This window comes from Salmo salar, chromosome 13 (genome assembly GCF_965601325.2).
Source record: "Salmo salar chromosome 13, fSalSal1, whole genome shotgun sequence".
NCBI classification, from domain to species: domain Eukaryota; kingdom Metazoa; phylum Chordata; class Actinopteri; order Salmoniformes; family Salmonidae; genus Salmo; species Salmo salar.
In genome coordinates, this window is record NC_138303.1 from 53,114,443 (window position 1) to 53,129,113 (window position 14,671).

General features: G+C 43.8%; 1 protein-coding gene across 1 annotated transcript in view; it reads left to right on the forward strand.

Annotated features, from left to right (window-relative positions):
- The first annotated feature begins 11,449 nt into the window (after positions 1 to 11,449).
- Positions 11,450 to 14,671, forward strand: part of LOC145850268 (uncharacterized) — a 55,755-nt gene continuing 52,533 nt past the window's right edge. The window contains exon 1 of the mRNA XM_082960196.1: positions 11,450 to 11,958. Within this exon, the coding sequence (XP_082816322.1) occupies positions 11,772 to 11,958 (187 nt within the window). The 5' untranslated portion in view covers positions 11,450 to 11,771. The remainder of the gene's footprint in view (positions 11,959 to 14,671) is intronic.

Consider the following 14,671-nt stretch of genomic DNA (forward strand, 5'->3'; position numbering starts at 1 on the left):
GCACTCGATATGTCCGATTTTAAAATAGCTTTTCGGTGAAAGCACATTTTGCAATATTCTCAGTAGATAGCCAAGCCATCACGGCTAGCCATTTAGACACCGACCAAGTTTAGCCCTGATCAAACTCTGATTTACTATTACAAAAGTTTCATTACCTTTGTTGTCTTCGTCAGAATGCACTCCCAGGACCGCTGTTTAAAATCAATTTTTATGCCATTTTTTTCGTAGAAAAGCGATAATATTCCGACCGGGAATCTCCTTTTCGGCAAACAGAGGAAAAAAAATTAATCACAAAGACAGGGGCGGCCAGGTCACGCGCCTAAGCCCACAGTGCCTTGATCGGCCACTTGAGAAAGGCGATAATGTGTTTCAGCCTGGGGCTGGGATGACGACATTCAGGTTTTTCCCGGGCTCTGAGCGCCTATGGACGACGTAGGAAGTGTCACGTTAGAGCAGAGATCCTTAGTAAAAGATAGAGATGGCAAAGAAGTTCCAGAAATGGTCAGACAGGCCACTTCCTGTAAAGGAATCTCTCAGGTTTTGACCTGCCATTTGAGTTCTGTTATACTCACAGACACCATTCAAACAGTTTTAGAAACTTTAGGGTGTTTTCTATCCATATATAATAACTATATGCATATTCTAGTTACTGGGTAGGATTAGTAACCAGATTAAATCGGGTACGTTTTTTATCCAGCCGTGAAAATACTGCCCCCTAGCCATAAGAGGTTAACGGCTGTTTTCCACTCATCTCCCTCCTGCCCCTGAGGGGGTGTAGCGTCTGGGAGAAGGTCAATAGCGCAGTCGTAGGGTTGATGCAGAGGGAGAGACATAGCACGGGCCTTGTTGAAGACTTATCTGAGGCTTCTCTCAAGCCTGCAGGAAGACGCCCTGGGGCAGGCTGGGCCGACTTAAGACAATGAACATGGCAGAGCAGGCTCCAATCCACAATAGAACCAGTAGCCCAGTCGATCAGGGGACTGTGCTTCTGGAGCCATGAATATCCCAAAACCACAGGTACATGGAGAGATTCTATGAGTAGGAACTGCATACACTCACTGTGATTTCCTGATACTTGTAGGTTGATCGGAATTGTAGCGCGGATGACTCTGACAATAGAGCATCCATCCAGCACTCTGACGTCCATGGGAATGGAGAGGGGTTGAGTGGAGATGCCAAGCTCCGACACCAAGGTAGCATCAATAAAGCTCTCATCGGCCCCAGAGTCAATGAGCACACAGAGAGATTTGGCCTGGTCACCCCACAAACAGGGTGGCATGGAGAGTGGCGCGAGTAGTGGGAGATTGGAAAATCCCAGTATGGCTCACCAGAGTACTCTTACCTACAGATGTGCCAGGTCCTTTTAATGGACAGGTGGAAACATAATGTCATGTACTCCCGCAATACAGACAGCTCCTGGTGTTCAGTCTGTGTAAATGTTCATCCGGAGACAATCGACTTCAGGGGTTTCCGGGATTCCTCGGAGGCGAGGTGGGAATAAGGGCAAGTGACAGGGGACAGATTCCCTCTCCCTCCTACATTCTCGTAGCTGCCCATTGATCCAGATGGTCAAGGCTATGAGGCAGTCGAGGTCCATGGGCAGTTCCCAGGCTACGAGTTCATCTTTGATCACCTCCGATAATCCGTGAAGGAACATGTCGAACAATTCTTCCGGGTTCCAGGCACTCTCTGCCACCAACGTGCAAAAATCCACTGCGTAGTCCGCCACACAAATGTAGTCTTGATGTAGCTGGAGCAGTTTATGAGCAGCCTCTCTCCAAGACAACGGAGAATCGAACACTTTCCATACTTCCACCACAAACCTCTCCAGACTGAGGCAGACGGCAGACTGTTGCTCCCACACCGCCGTAGCACAGGCAAGTGCCCTCCCGGACATCAGCGTTATGAGTTACGCTATCCTCGGGCAGTCCCAGGGGAACGATGAAGGCTGCAGCTTGAAGATGAGTGAGCACTGGGAGAGAAAGGCCCGGCAGGTTCCAGAATCTCCAGCGTAGTGCTCTGGAGGAGGTAAGCAGGGTTCTCGGGACACTGGGGTAGGCTGGGAAGAAGCGCTGCTGGTGGCGGGGTTGTTGAGAGTCTGGTGAATTACTGGTGTGGCTTGGTGCCTTGTAGGGAATCTGCAGAATTGCAGAATTCTGGGTCAGTCATGGCCAGTTCATACTATCACGACTCATGATATGACTCAGATACAGACACAGGAGGCAGATAGTACAGTTCTCAATAATGTATTATTATTACACTGGGCAAAGGGCAGGTCGAGGACAGGCAGAGGTTTGTAATCAGGTCAGAGTCAGGCAGGTACAGGACGGGTCAGGGCAGGCAGAATGGTTAGAACCGGGAAAACTAGGAAACAAACACTTGAGAAACAGTAAAACGGGAACGCACACTGGTAAGACAACCTCTGCCTGCCCTGAGCCTGCCTGCCGTCCTGTACATGCCTGACTCTGACCTGATTATGAACCACTGCCTGTCCTCGACCTGCCCTTTGCCCTGTGTTATAATAAATTATTGAGAACTGTACTCTCCGCCTCTTGTGTCTGCATCTGGATCATATTCTGAGTTGTGATACATGCAGCGCAACATCTCTTTCGAATAATCAGGCTGTTTATTGTGGCCTGTGGAATGTTGTCCATCTCCGCTTCAATGGCTGTGCAAAGTTGCTGGATATAGGCGGGAACTGGAACACGCTGTCATACACGCCAATCCAGAGCATCCAAAACATGCTCTACGGGTGACATGTCTGGTAAGTTTGCAGGCCATGGAAGAAGTAGGACATTTCTAGCTTCCAGGAATTGTGTACAGATCCTTGTGACATGGGGCCGTGCATTATCATGCTGAAACATGAGGTGATGGCGGCGGATGAATGGGATGAAAATGGGCCTCAGGATCTCGTCACGGTATCTCTGTGCATTCAAATTGCCATCGATAAAATGCAATTGTGTTCATTGTTCCTAGCTTATGCCTCCCATACCATAACACCAGCACCACCATGGGGCACTCTGTTCACAACGTTGATAACAGCAAACTGCTTGCCCACAAACTGCGCCATAGACACTGTCTGTATTCTGCCCGATACAGTTGAAACCGGGATTCATCCTTGAAGAGCTTACTTCTCTAGCGTGCCAGTGGCCATCGAAGGTGAGCATTTGCGCACTAAAGTTGGTTACGACGCTGAACTGCAGTCAGATCAAGAACCTGAAAGTTTGTGCAGAATTTCTTCGGTTATGCAAACCCACAGTTTCATCAGTCTTCCAGGTGAAGAGGATGGATGTGGAGGACCTGGGCTGTCGTGGTTACACATGGTCTGCGGTTGTGAGGCTGGTTAGACGTGCTGCGAAATTCTGTAAAATGATGTTAGAAGCGGCTTATGGTAGAGAAATTAACATTTAATTCTCTGGCAACAGCTCTGGTGGACATTCCTGCAGTCAGAATGCCAATTGCACACTCCCTCAAACATTTTGACATCTGTGGCATTGTGTTGTGTGGAAAAACTACACATTTTAGAGAGGCCTTGTGTAATGATCATGTTGTTTAGTCAACTTCTTGATATGTCACACCTGTCGGGTGGATGGATTATCTTGGCAAAGGAAAATGCTCACTAATGCAAAACATTTGAGAAAAATAAGCTTTTTGTGCTTATGTACTTTACATTTTGCGTTTATATTTATAGAGTTTACCAATCTCATAATTAGCTACCATAACATTTCAGGCTATCAATCAAGTTAGAGTAGCTTGTCTAACTACTGTATCTTAGCTGGCATGCCTGCTGGCAAGGTTACTAGAGTAAAACAATTCTTTATTATTGGGTTATGATCATACACTGAGTGTACAAAACATTAGGATCACCTTCCTAATATTGAGTTGCACTCCATCCCTCAGAACAGCATCAATTCGTTGGGTTGCAGTTCTTGACAGTTCTTGAAAAGGTGTAAATTCACCCACTTCCCCATCTCCATCCTCACGTAATTTGTGCCGCTTCTAAAATAATTGGTGCATGATGCATCTGGCTATTAGCATGCTTGATGATGTTCCTAATAATGAAATGAACACACAACATTAAGGGTAGGGCAAGGGATTCTACAAGATGGTGCCAACAGAGAGGGCTGCCTCGCTTCTAGACCTTAGGAAACTTTGCAGTATTTTATTTTTTATGTATGATTTCTTACATTCTTAGCTCAGAAAATGTTAAGTGTTATTACATACAGCCGGGAAGAACTATTGGATATCAGAGCGACGTGAACTTATTAGCACTACGACCAGGAATATGACTTTCCTGAAGCATATCCTTTGTCCGAACCACCCAGGGCATTTGAACTGATTCCAGATGCCGACCCAAAACAATGCCGCCTTGTGATTATTGTGACTTTGCCATTGTAATTGTTTGTAGGGTTATGTAGTCTAAACTGAATCTATCATCATATGCTATCCATTTGTATGTTGTTCTTTGAATGTCATTTTAATATTTGAGAATTAACCAATGATATTAGGCCATGATTACAGACATCTGTGTGTGTGTCTTTTGACACTATATAAACGAGTCACCCTGCAGTGTTTGTGATCATACCCTGATGTAGACAGCTTGCATGTCGAAGCGTTGGACATTACATTTTTGCATCTGAGCTCTTCGAGTGTGCGGCTCTCCTTTAATTTCCATTTTGCTCCTCCCTTCCTATAGGCAGAAACTCAAACAGCATGCCCCCATGCTAAGGACTGTTCAACGCTTCAAGATTGTTTTGATCACACGGACTGGGACATGATCCGGGTAGCCTCAGAGAATAATATTGACGTATATGCTGATTCGGTGACAGAATTTATAAGGAAGTCCATAGGAGATGTTGTACCTACTGTGACTATTAAAACCTACCCTAACCAGAAACCGTGGATAGATTGCGGCATTCACGCAAAACTGAAAGCGCGAATCACCGCATTTAACCATGGAAAGGTGACTGGGAATATGGCCAAATACAAACAGTGTAGTTATTCCCTCCGCAAGGCAATCAAACAAGTGAAATGTCAGTATAGAGACAAAGTGGACGGCTCAGACATGAGACGTATGTGGCAGGGTCTACAGACAATCATAGACTACAAAAGGAAAACCAGCCACGTCACGGACACCAACGTCTTGCTTCCAGACAAACTAAACACCCTCATTGCCCGCTTTGAGGATAATACAGTGCCACCGACGTAGCCCACTACCAATGACTGTGGGCTCTCCTTCTCCGTGGCCGAAGTGAGTAAGACATTTAAACGTGTTAACCCTTGCAAGGCCGCCGGCCCAGATGGCATCCCTAGAGTCCTCAGAGCATGCTGGCTGGTGTGTTTACGGACATATTCAATCTCTCCCTATCCCAGTCCCCACATGCTCCTATCCCCAAGAAGGCAAAGGTAACTGAACTTAATGACTATCGTCCTGTAACACTCACTTCTGTCATCATGAAGTGCTTGGAGAGGCTAGTAAAGGATCATATCAGCTCCACCTTACCTGCCACCCTAGACCCACTTCAATTTGCTTACCACCCCAATAGGTCCACAGACAATGCAATCGCCATCACACTGCCCTATCCCATCTAGACAAAAGGAATACCTATGTAAGAATGCTGTTCATTGACTATAGCTCAGCATTCAACACCATAGTACCCGCCAAGCCCTGTGCAGTTGGGTCCTGGACTTCCTGACGGGACGCCCCCAGGTGGTGAAGGTAGGAAACAACATCTCCACTTCGCTTGCTCAGCCCCCTCTGTACTCCTTGTTCACCCATGACTGCGTGGCCATGCACGCCTCCAACTCAATCATCAAGTTTGCAGAGGACAAAACAGTAGTAGGCTTGATTACCAACAATGACGAGACAGCATACAGGGAGGAGGTGAGGGCACTCGGAGTGTGGTGCGAGGCTCTCCAGAAGGTGGTGCGGTCTGCACAACGCATCACCAGGGGCAAACTGCCTGCCCTCCAGGACACCTACAGCACCCGATGTCACAGGAAGGCCAAAAAGATCATCAAGGACAACATCCACACGAGCCACTGCCTGTTCACCCCGCTACCATCCAGAAGTCGAGGTCAGTACAAGTGCATCAAAGCTAACACAGAGAGGCTGCTGCCTACATACTTGAAATCATTGGCCACTTTAATAAATGGATCACTAGTCACTTTAATAATGCCACTTTAATAATGTTTACATATCTTGCGTTACTCATCTCATATGTATATACTGTATTTTATAACATCTGTTGCATCTTGCCTATGCCTCTCTGTCAATGCTCATCCATATATTTACATGTACGCTACTGTTCGAAAGTTTGGGGTCACTTAGAAATGTCCTTGTTTTTGAAAGAAAAGCAATTCAAATAACATCAAATTGATCAGAAATACATTGTAGACATTGTTAATTTTGTAAATGACTATTGTAGCTGGAAAAGACAGATTTTTAATGGAATATCTACGTAGGCGTACAGAGGCCCATTATCAGCAACCATTACTCCTGTGTTCCAATGGCACGTTGTGTTAGCTAAAGTTTATCATTTTAAAAGGCTAATTGATAATTAGAAAACCATTTTGCAATTATTTTAGCACAGCTGAAAACTGTTCTGCTGAGTAAAGAAGAAATAAAACTGGCTTTCTTTAGACTAGTCAAGTATCTAGAGCATCAGCATTTGTGGGTCGATTACAGGCTCAAAATGGCCAGAAACAAAGACCTTTCTTCTGAAACTCGTCAGTCTATTCTTGTTCTGTGAAATGAAGGCCATTCCAAGGAGAAATTACCAAGAAACTGAAGATCTTGTACAAAAAAGTCATATCTCAGACTGGCGCTTGAATGAGTAGGTGTGTCCAAACTTTGGCTGGTACTGTATGTGATTAATACATGCATAAAATAGCTAAGATAATTTAAAAACTTTCTTTAGGTCTCTCTGCTATCTTGGAAAAAGGACCCATAAGTAAATATGTCACTGTTAGTCTACACCTGTCGTTTACAAAACATGTGACAAATAAAATTGTATTTATCCAGTCGCTCTGGATAAGAGCGTCTGCTAAATGACTAAACTGTATTTGTTTCTCTTTTGTACTCTCTCTCTCTCTCTCTTCATTCGTCCCTGTGAGTTTGCAGAAAAAAAGATGATCAAAAAGATAAGATGATCACGATAGCAGAGCAAGATAACATCCAGAGACAAAAAAACATTAAATTGTTCACCAGTTACTCTTGAAAATATAACTATTTCATGTCACAAGACGAGGCTGGTCGAGTCGTTTAAAAGCAGTAACTGGAATTTCCAGATAAGATCAAAGTGCAGGTGATTTTGGTGCAGTCCAGAGGCTGCATTGCAGAGGTGTGGAATATCCCTGAACTGTATGTGTGGGATTTCAATGGCTTGTGCATATCTTTACATTTAGATTGAATTCCTTGCACATCTTCAACCTTGACTGTAATGCCCAGACTACCCATTATTGAGTAGAAATGCTAGTTCACCGTTACAGCAGGATGGCTTACTATTCTCTCCTCAAATGTTGTGTGTAGATGATGGATTGCTGCAATCCACTGTGTTTTTTGGGGGGCAAATTAGCGTGTTTAGCTAATAGTCCACTACAAAAACAATAATTGTTGAGGCTGGTCCTAAAATGTTTTTTAATCAAAAGCACATTTCCACATGTGAATGCTCAACCTTAACTCAGGATAGCTTTGCCACAGTAGTTTTGGCTAGCTGATGTAGTACAATCGTGAGACTGGACCTTGGCACTCATGCGTAACTCTCATAACAGTTCTGTAGGACACAGAAACGGTTGTATATGTCTTCCAAATGGAGGCAGTGTCTAAGCTATAGGGTGTTGGTCTTCCTCTGAACAATGGGCATCTTTGGTGAGACAGATCTGTGGCATACTGCCCACATTGAGACCCTGTCTGTGTGGCTAACAGACTAGGAGGACAGGAGAGAGGCACCCTTTGCGCCAACCTCCGCTCCACTGCTCTGAGTCCTCCCTAGCTCTATTCACATGCTAATGTACCCCCCAGTACATGCCACCAAGCCACTGATCCTAGATCAGCCGCTGTGTCCAGCTCTGGTCCACTGTCCCAAATCAGAGCACTTCAGATCACCCGAGGGGGATGTCTGTACTGGGCAATTCCATGGAAACAGAATTACACTTTAAAATGTATGCCAAACAAAAACATTGACTTTGCAGTTGAACAAACCATACACCTTCATGCAAAATGTTTACCATAATTTCCGGACTATTAAGCGCACCCACTGAATTAAAAAATATATATATTATTTTGAACGTAAATAAGCCGCACATGTCTATAAGCCGCAGGTGCCTACCGGTACATTGAAACAAATTAACTTTACACAGGCTTTAACGAAACACGGCTTGTAACAAAAAAAATTAGCAGTAAGCTTTAGTTGTCTTTTTGCACTGAGTCAATTCCTCACGCTGCTGTTTCCAACGTCTTATCATCGACTCATTAAGACCAAGCTCCCGTGCAGCAGCTCTATTTCCTTTTCCAACAGCCAGATCTTGAAAGCTGCATCATATGCATTTCTCCGTGTCTTTGCCATGATGAGGGTGACAAAATGACTACCATAATCAGAATGATGGGAAGTTTGAGAGCGCTCGATTTAATCTAAACAGTAAACAAAAAAAGTTGTTTGACCTTAACCTGTTCGGCAATTTCATTGGTCTAATGAAAGCTTCATGCCGCCAAAAAACTGAGCACGTCACAGAATGTGTTTTTTTGGAGAAAAAAAAATGGAAAGTGGGAAAAATCCATATATTAGCCGCGTCATTGTTTAAGCCTCGGGGTTCAAAGCCTGGGAAAAAAGTTGCTGCTTATAGTCTGGAATTTACGGTACTTTGAACAATTTCCATAGAAGATTTACAAAGACTAATTTAGTGGAAGAACTGTGCAGATGCAAACTTTGGTAAGGGTACCTCAGGATTTATGCAACCACGTTTTCCAAAAACTGTCAAATAACTGCTCCGAAATAAGAATACAATCTGTCTGCAGAAATAATTGGGTGTCAGCTATGACATGGCACCTCTTTTGGTTATTGAACTACAGTGAAGTGAAGTGGATTTACATCCGGTAATGGAATTACGGTAACGGAATTACATCAAGGGTCCCTGATCTGTACTATACAGAAAAACATAATTATTGAATGTAATTTTCCTCATGTGTTACAAGTTTGGACATCACAGCGCAGCACAGCAGAGTAGTGCACAGTGGAGTACTGTGCAGTATAATACAGCACAGCAGAGCAGAGTAGAGTTCAGTACAGTACAGTAGAGTATAGTTCAGTACAGTACAGTAGAGTATAGTTCAGTACATTAGAGTACAGTACAATATACTGTACTCTACAGTGGCGCTCGGTGCTGTTTACGATTAGGGAGGATTATACATTTTTTTATGAACTTAGGCTTATTTCTATTACAGCATATTGGATGACTGTCATTCATATTCCATTCACCCAGTTCAATGTAACATCGATAGGTTTAGACTACATGATACCCTTAACCCATCATAAGGTTGCTACAACCTAGCCTATGACTAAAATGTTATAATGTAGGTGAAAACGTTGAGAGACAAATTGGAGTAGTCAGGATGACACACTATGACACATTCAATACCACCTTGCACACTTTTGCCTGCCTCTAGCTGATCTAGGGTGTAATCATTAGTATTTCTGGAAACGTGTTTTCTGGAATGTGTTACTAGACACAGCTTAAGTACACACAATCTCTCATTTGACATACAAAACCCCTATCAATGTTCCCAGAACATCTAGGGAATCTAATGTGCTAGCTTGGATGCTTTTAAATTCATGTGTGCCAGTGCAAATATTAGATAGCAGACCTAAAATTATATAGACAATCCGGACGCAACCACTGTGATCCGTGTTTTATCATTGATGAGTCATCTTGCTGTGGTACTGTGACACTCTGCAGTGGGGGATGGTGGGGGAACCCCTATGAGGGAGGGTGACATTTAAACTTGCACGGCGGAATGCTTCTAGTGCCTTTCTAGTGCCTCACTCACTCACTGTAGTGGGGTCAGGTGGCCCTGGTACTACTCAGACAGAGGAAATGGAGCATTGACGAAAAGAGAAGGAAACCACTTCAACTGACTATGACCTTGAATCATTTGAAAACACACAATCATGTGTTTGACTGGGTGTTAAGGTGTGTTTGTGCGCCCATGTGTGTGTAATGTGTATACTGCACGCACACAAGTGTATGTATGTATGTATGTATGTATGTATGTAGTGTGTGTCTACTGTATACAGGAAACCACTTTGCAACTGTATCTGCTGGATATTTTCATTGCAAAGCCAGCCTGACAGCTTTAACCTGCCAGTCAAGCTGAGTTATTAAACATCTTTCAAAATACTCCACTTTCTATGTGAAACATTGGAATTGATTTACTTTCAAATGTCAATCTCATAAATTGTGACTTCTAATGTAAGATTTGAAGCAATCTGTTAAACTCAGCAACCTATTGGAACATTTTCTGCAGATATGTCAAGCAAATGTATGATATGAACTCTGCTCCATAGGAAGGGAAAAAAATCTTCTTCTATGTTCTTTTCAATATCATGGATTACCCTCAGATCCCAAAGCAGGTGTTAGTCATTGCGTCTGTTTCCTGTATTTTTGGTATTGTATCCCTCATTTAGATGAACAGAAGAGGGGATTGGTAGAATGTAAAGATGGGGGATGGGAAGAGAGGGATAAAAGTGAGAGAGAAATGGAGAGAGCAGGGGCTTGTCCAGTACAACATTGTCATGGAACTTTCAGATAGAAATGTATCGTGTAGAACAGACATGCCTCTTTCATGCTTCTCTGCCATGTAGGTCAATATCTTATGTAACTTTATTGTAGAAATTATTATTTAATTAGAATAAGGAATGATGTCAGCTCTACACAATACATTCCTATTTAACACATTCACTATAGTGACTATATTGCTCATTTAAGCATCTAGTCTTGCTCACTCAGCCAAAAAGACATGAGATCCAGAAGACCGTGACACTGACACATTAACACTGCAGGACAATAACCAGCCACACAAGTCAGGAGAAAGCCAACATTTTCATTTGGGAAACGCTGACTATGCAACGTGCTTTGTTGTACCCCCACAAATGTAGTTTTCAAGAAATGTTTTCCTTCCCGCAGTGCAGGAGTCCATCTACTATGAGAGAGACACACCATTCAGATTCTCTCACCAACAGATTTGTTTGCATGTTTTCCCTTAATGTCAAAGACAACAAAACCTTGCTAAATCTCACAAGGGAAAAGTACTGAAAAGAGTTGAGTAACTTCGCTGCATTTTACTCCTATTGTACAGCAGCACTACTTCTCCCTCCCCGTGGTTTCCCTGGACTTGGTACAGTCCATTTAAAAAGATGTCCTTTCGGCAGTCAGCTGCAAGGAGGACATTTCACAGAGGTAGAAGCCTGCTCTCTCTTACACAGACACCCCCCCCTCCCTCTCTCTCACATTCTGTTATAGAACTCTCTCACACACACATACCACATTGGATAACAGCTACACACCACATTTCCCCTGAGCCAGATGCTACTTTGAGGAAAAGGACACACTGTTGCGGAAGGATTTTACTTGCTGTTTTTTTCTTAAGAAAGGAGTCTAAAAACAGAGAAATAAAAACTAAAACGAGAGTTTCAGTTTGTTCCTGGACATGGTTAACTTGACACCAGCATGACACCCTCCTGTTTGGATTCCCTCCTCAGGCCAAAATCCTGAAAATGATGGATGACAACAAGCAGCTGGCTCAGAGGATCGACGGGGCCAGCCAGTCGGCCAGCCACGAGGTGACCAACCTGCGATCGGAGCTGACGGCCACCAGCAGCAGACTGGCTGAGCTTGGGGCCACCGACCGGGAGCGTGACCCGTTCATGGAAAAACACGACCCGCAGCACAACCACCACCACGGTAAGAGAGACAGACCGAGAGAGAGTGCGTGAGAGAGAGACTCAATGGGTGTGTAACTATCTTATGTGTTGTGAGAGAGCACTTACCATAACGCATGGGTACACCACTTCACGTGTGTCTGTGTGTGCATGTGAGTGTGTGTGTGTGTGTGTGTGTGTGCATGCGTGTTAAATGTTAAAACCTGTGCAAAGCTTTACCTCACAGTTTGAGAAAGTATGTGTCTGTGCCTTTGAGGAATTATGTGCGTGTGTATGTGTGTTGTGTTTGGGGGAGAAAGAAGCTCCAAATGGGATGTATGGAGGGGGGGGGGGCTCCATCCCTTGTTTTATGTCCAATCGCACCCCCCTGTGTTTTAGTAAGTCCCCTCACTGTTTGCATTTGGAGCGCACTTTGGTGGTGCACTTTAAATGGGGAGAGGAGGGTGGGGGAGAGTGATTGAGTGAGTAACCCTCCCTTACTCTTCACTTTCTCTTCTGGCATTCTGGCTGGTTCAATACTTTCCCCTTCTTTTGTTAGGGTTGCCGTAGGTTACTCTTTCCAAGCATTGTTTAAATGGCTGCCCACGCTGCAGTATGTGTGTGTGTTTGTGTGTGCGTGCTTGTCTGTGGTGTGATTGCCCTACCTTGGCTTTGTTTTACAGTCCAGTTGACATGTGGCTGAAACAAAAGCATGTGGGTGCGTTGCTATGTCCCCTCCACCCCTGGTAAACAAACACACACATGAAGCCTCTGATCACACACTAGTGGCATGTGCATGCATGCACACACACACACGCACACACGCACACCTGCTGTTTCCTTGCCTGGAAGCTAGCAGTGAACTCTCCATGAAGGAATATGTTCCATCATGCTATTGGCAGTGTTTTGTAGTTCAGACTTCACTCTCTCAGTCAAAGCCAGTTCCAAAAACCTTAGTGAACTGAAAGACAAAGTCTTGACTGGCTGTAATGTTAATGTTACCCCCCCACAGTGACAGTCGCTAACCTTCCCTCCCTAACAGCACTTTCACCCAGTTACACGGAGAGAGTTATCAAGTTTGTCCTCAAATGTCCTCTTTGGGTTTCAGAAGGTCACTGCATTATTATTTTTAAGTATTTCTTTTCCATTTCCTGATGTTTTGATAAAAATGTATTGACTCTACTTGTTCCGTATCAATGTGTGTGTGTTTACACTCTGGCAGTGGCGAGGCATACAGCCTTTGACACAGACTCGGCTGCACCAGCCTGGAATGCTTTGGTCGTGTGTCAGCATTGTTTAGAAAGGGCTCTGCTATCACTTTGTTATTCAGTTACGTGTGTGTGTGTGTGTGTGTGTGTGTGTGTGTGTGTGGGAAAGGTACCTCTGCAAGGTACTAGAAGCATTAAATGTCACCCTCCCTCATAGGGGCTTCAACATTGAAGGGTCGTTCCATGAAATTAAAAGCCTGTTATATAAAATGAAGTGCCCTTTAATATAGACCACATGGTGAATTCAATAAATCCGGATAAATACATTTGGATTTTTTTATATGAATAACAATGCTAAAATTCAGCATTTTGACATGTCCCTCCCGTCAACCCTGTGTCACTTCTAAGATTTTAACCCACTTAATCCCAAACTTTCTCCAAGTTTCACCATCATTTATTTCATGTGATTTAGTAATTAATCTGTCCCTCATTTTATAGTAAATCCTGTTATGTGAACTGAACTCTCATTTCAATATAGTGAAACTATTCCTTTCAAAATATTTTTTAGAAATAACATTGAACATCTAATAGTCAAATCATAGAGTAAAAGCAGGTAAGCTAGATCTACTCTTTTGGGCCATTTTCTGGTGAAAAAGAGAGCGGGTCAGTTATAGATAGAAATGTTTTAACAATTTCATTATTTTTGGGGGGTGAAGCTTGCATTTAATTGACACTCCCTGTTGCACACAACAAGCTTCCATTCCCCCTGTCACAAGGGATTTATGGCTGATTTAAGAAATCATCAACCCTGTTACGGTGTGTCCCTGTTACTTTATTTGGCACTTAGGCAGAGTCATTTTTATCTTGATATGGGAAAACCTGTTTTTATGAAGTTGAACATGTGCTTTTTATAACAGAATGTTACGATTACGTGAAATCAAACGTTTTTGGGGGGACCAAGTTTCACTTGTTACACTCCAAAGGCACTGAATTGGTGGAACGACTGCTCACCTGAGAAACCACAAGCATGCCCACTTATAAAAGCATAATATGACAACTGGTATTTTACTCATAATTAAACAATACCTTATGTCATTTCTGTCATGGATGTTAAATATTGTATAGCTGTTACAAATGTCTCCACGTGCAGGACAATTGAATGGTTTTAGTTCATTTGATTGAGGATAACTGTTGGAGGAGGCCATAGTATTTATTGTGTACATGTACTGGTGTTTCGTGGTCTTACCTCTTCCCTTGCCCAGTCTCGTTCTCCTTCCCTCCTCCTCTCTTCCCATACTCCTCTCTTTCCAGCCTGAGTTAGGAGCCTTGGTTGGTGAGGTGTGAAAATGAACAGGGCCAGGGGTTGTAATTCATCACTAGTTGTTGCAGTGAGAGATCGTGGGAGAGGTCGTGGGTTCACTGTGCAGCCCGCCGTACCAGGTCCTGGCGGAACACTGCGGACCTGGAGCTTGGAGAGCAGTGCCAACCCTGTTAGCAGGCTAGCGCCTGGGGATCCACTACTGTACACTGCCCAAAAATGTTGACGAG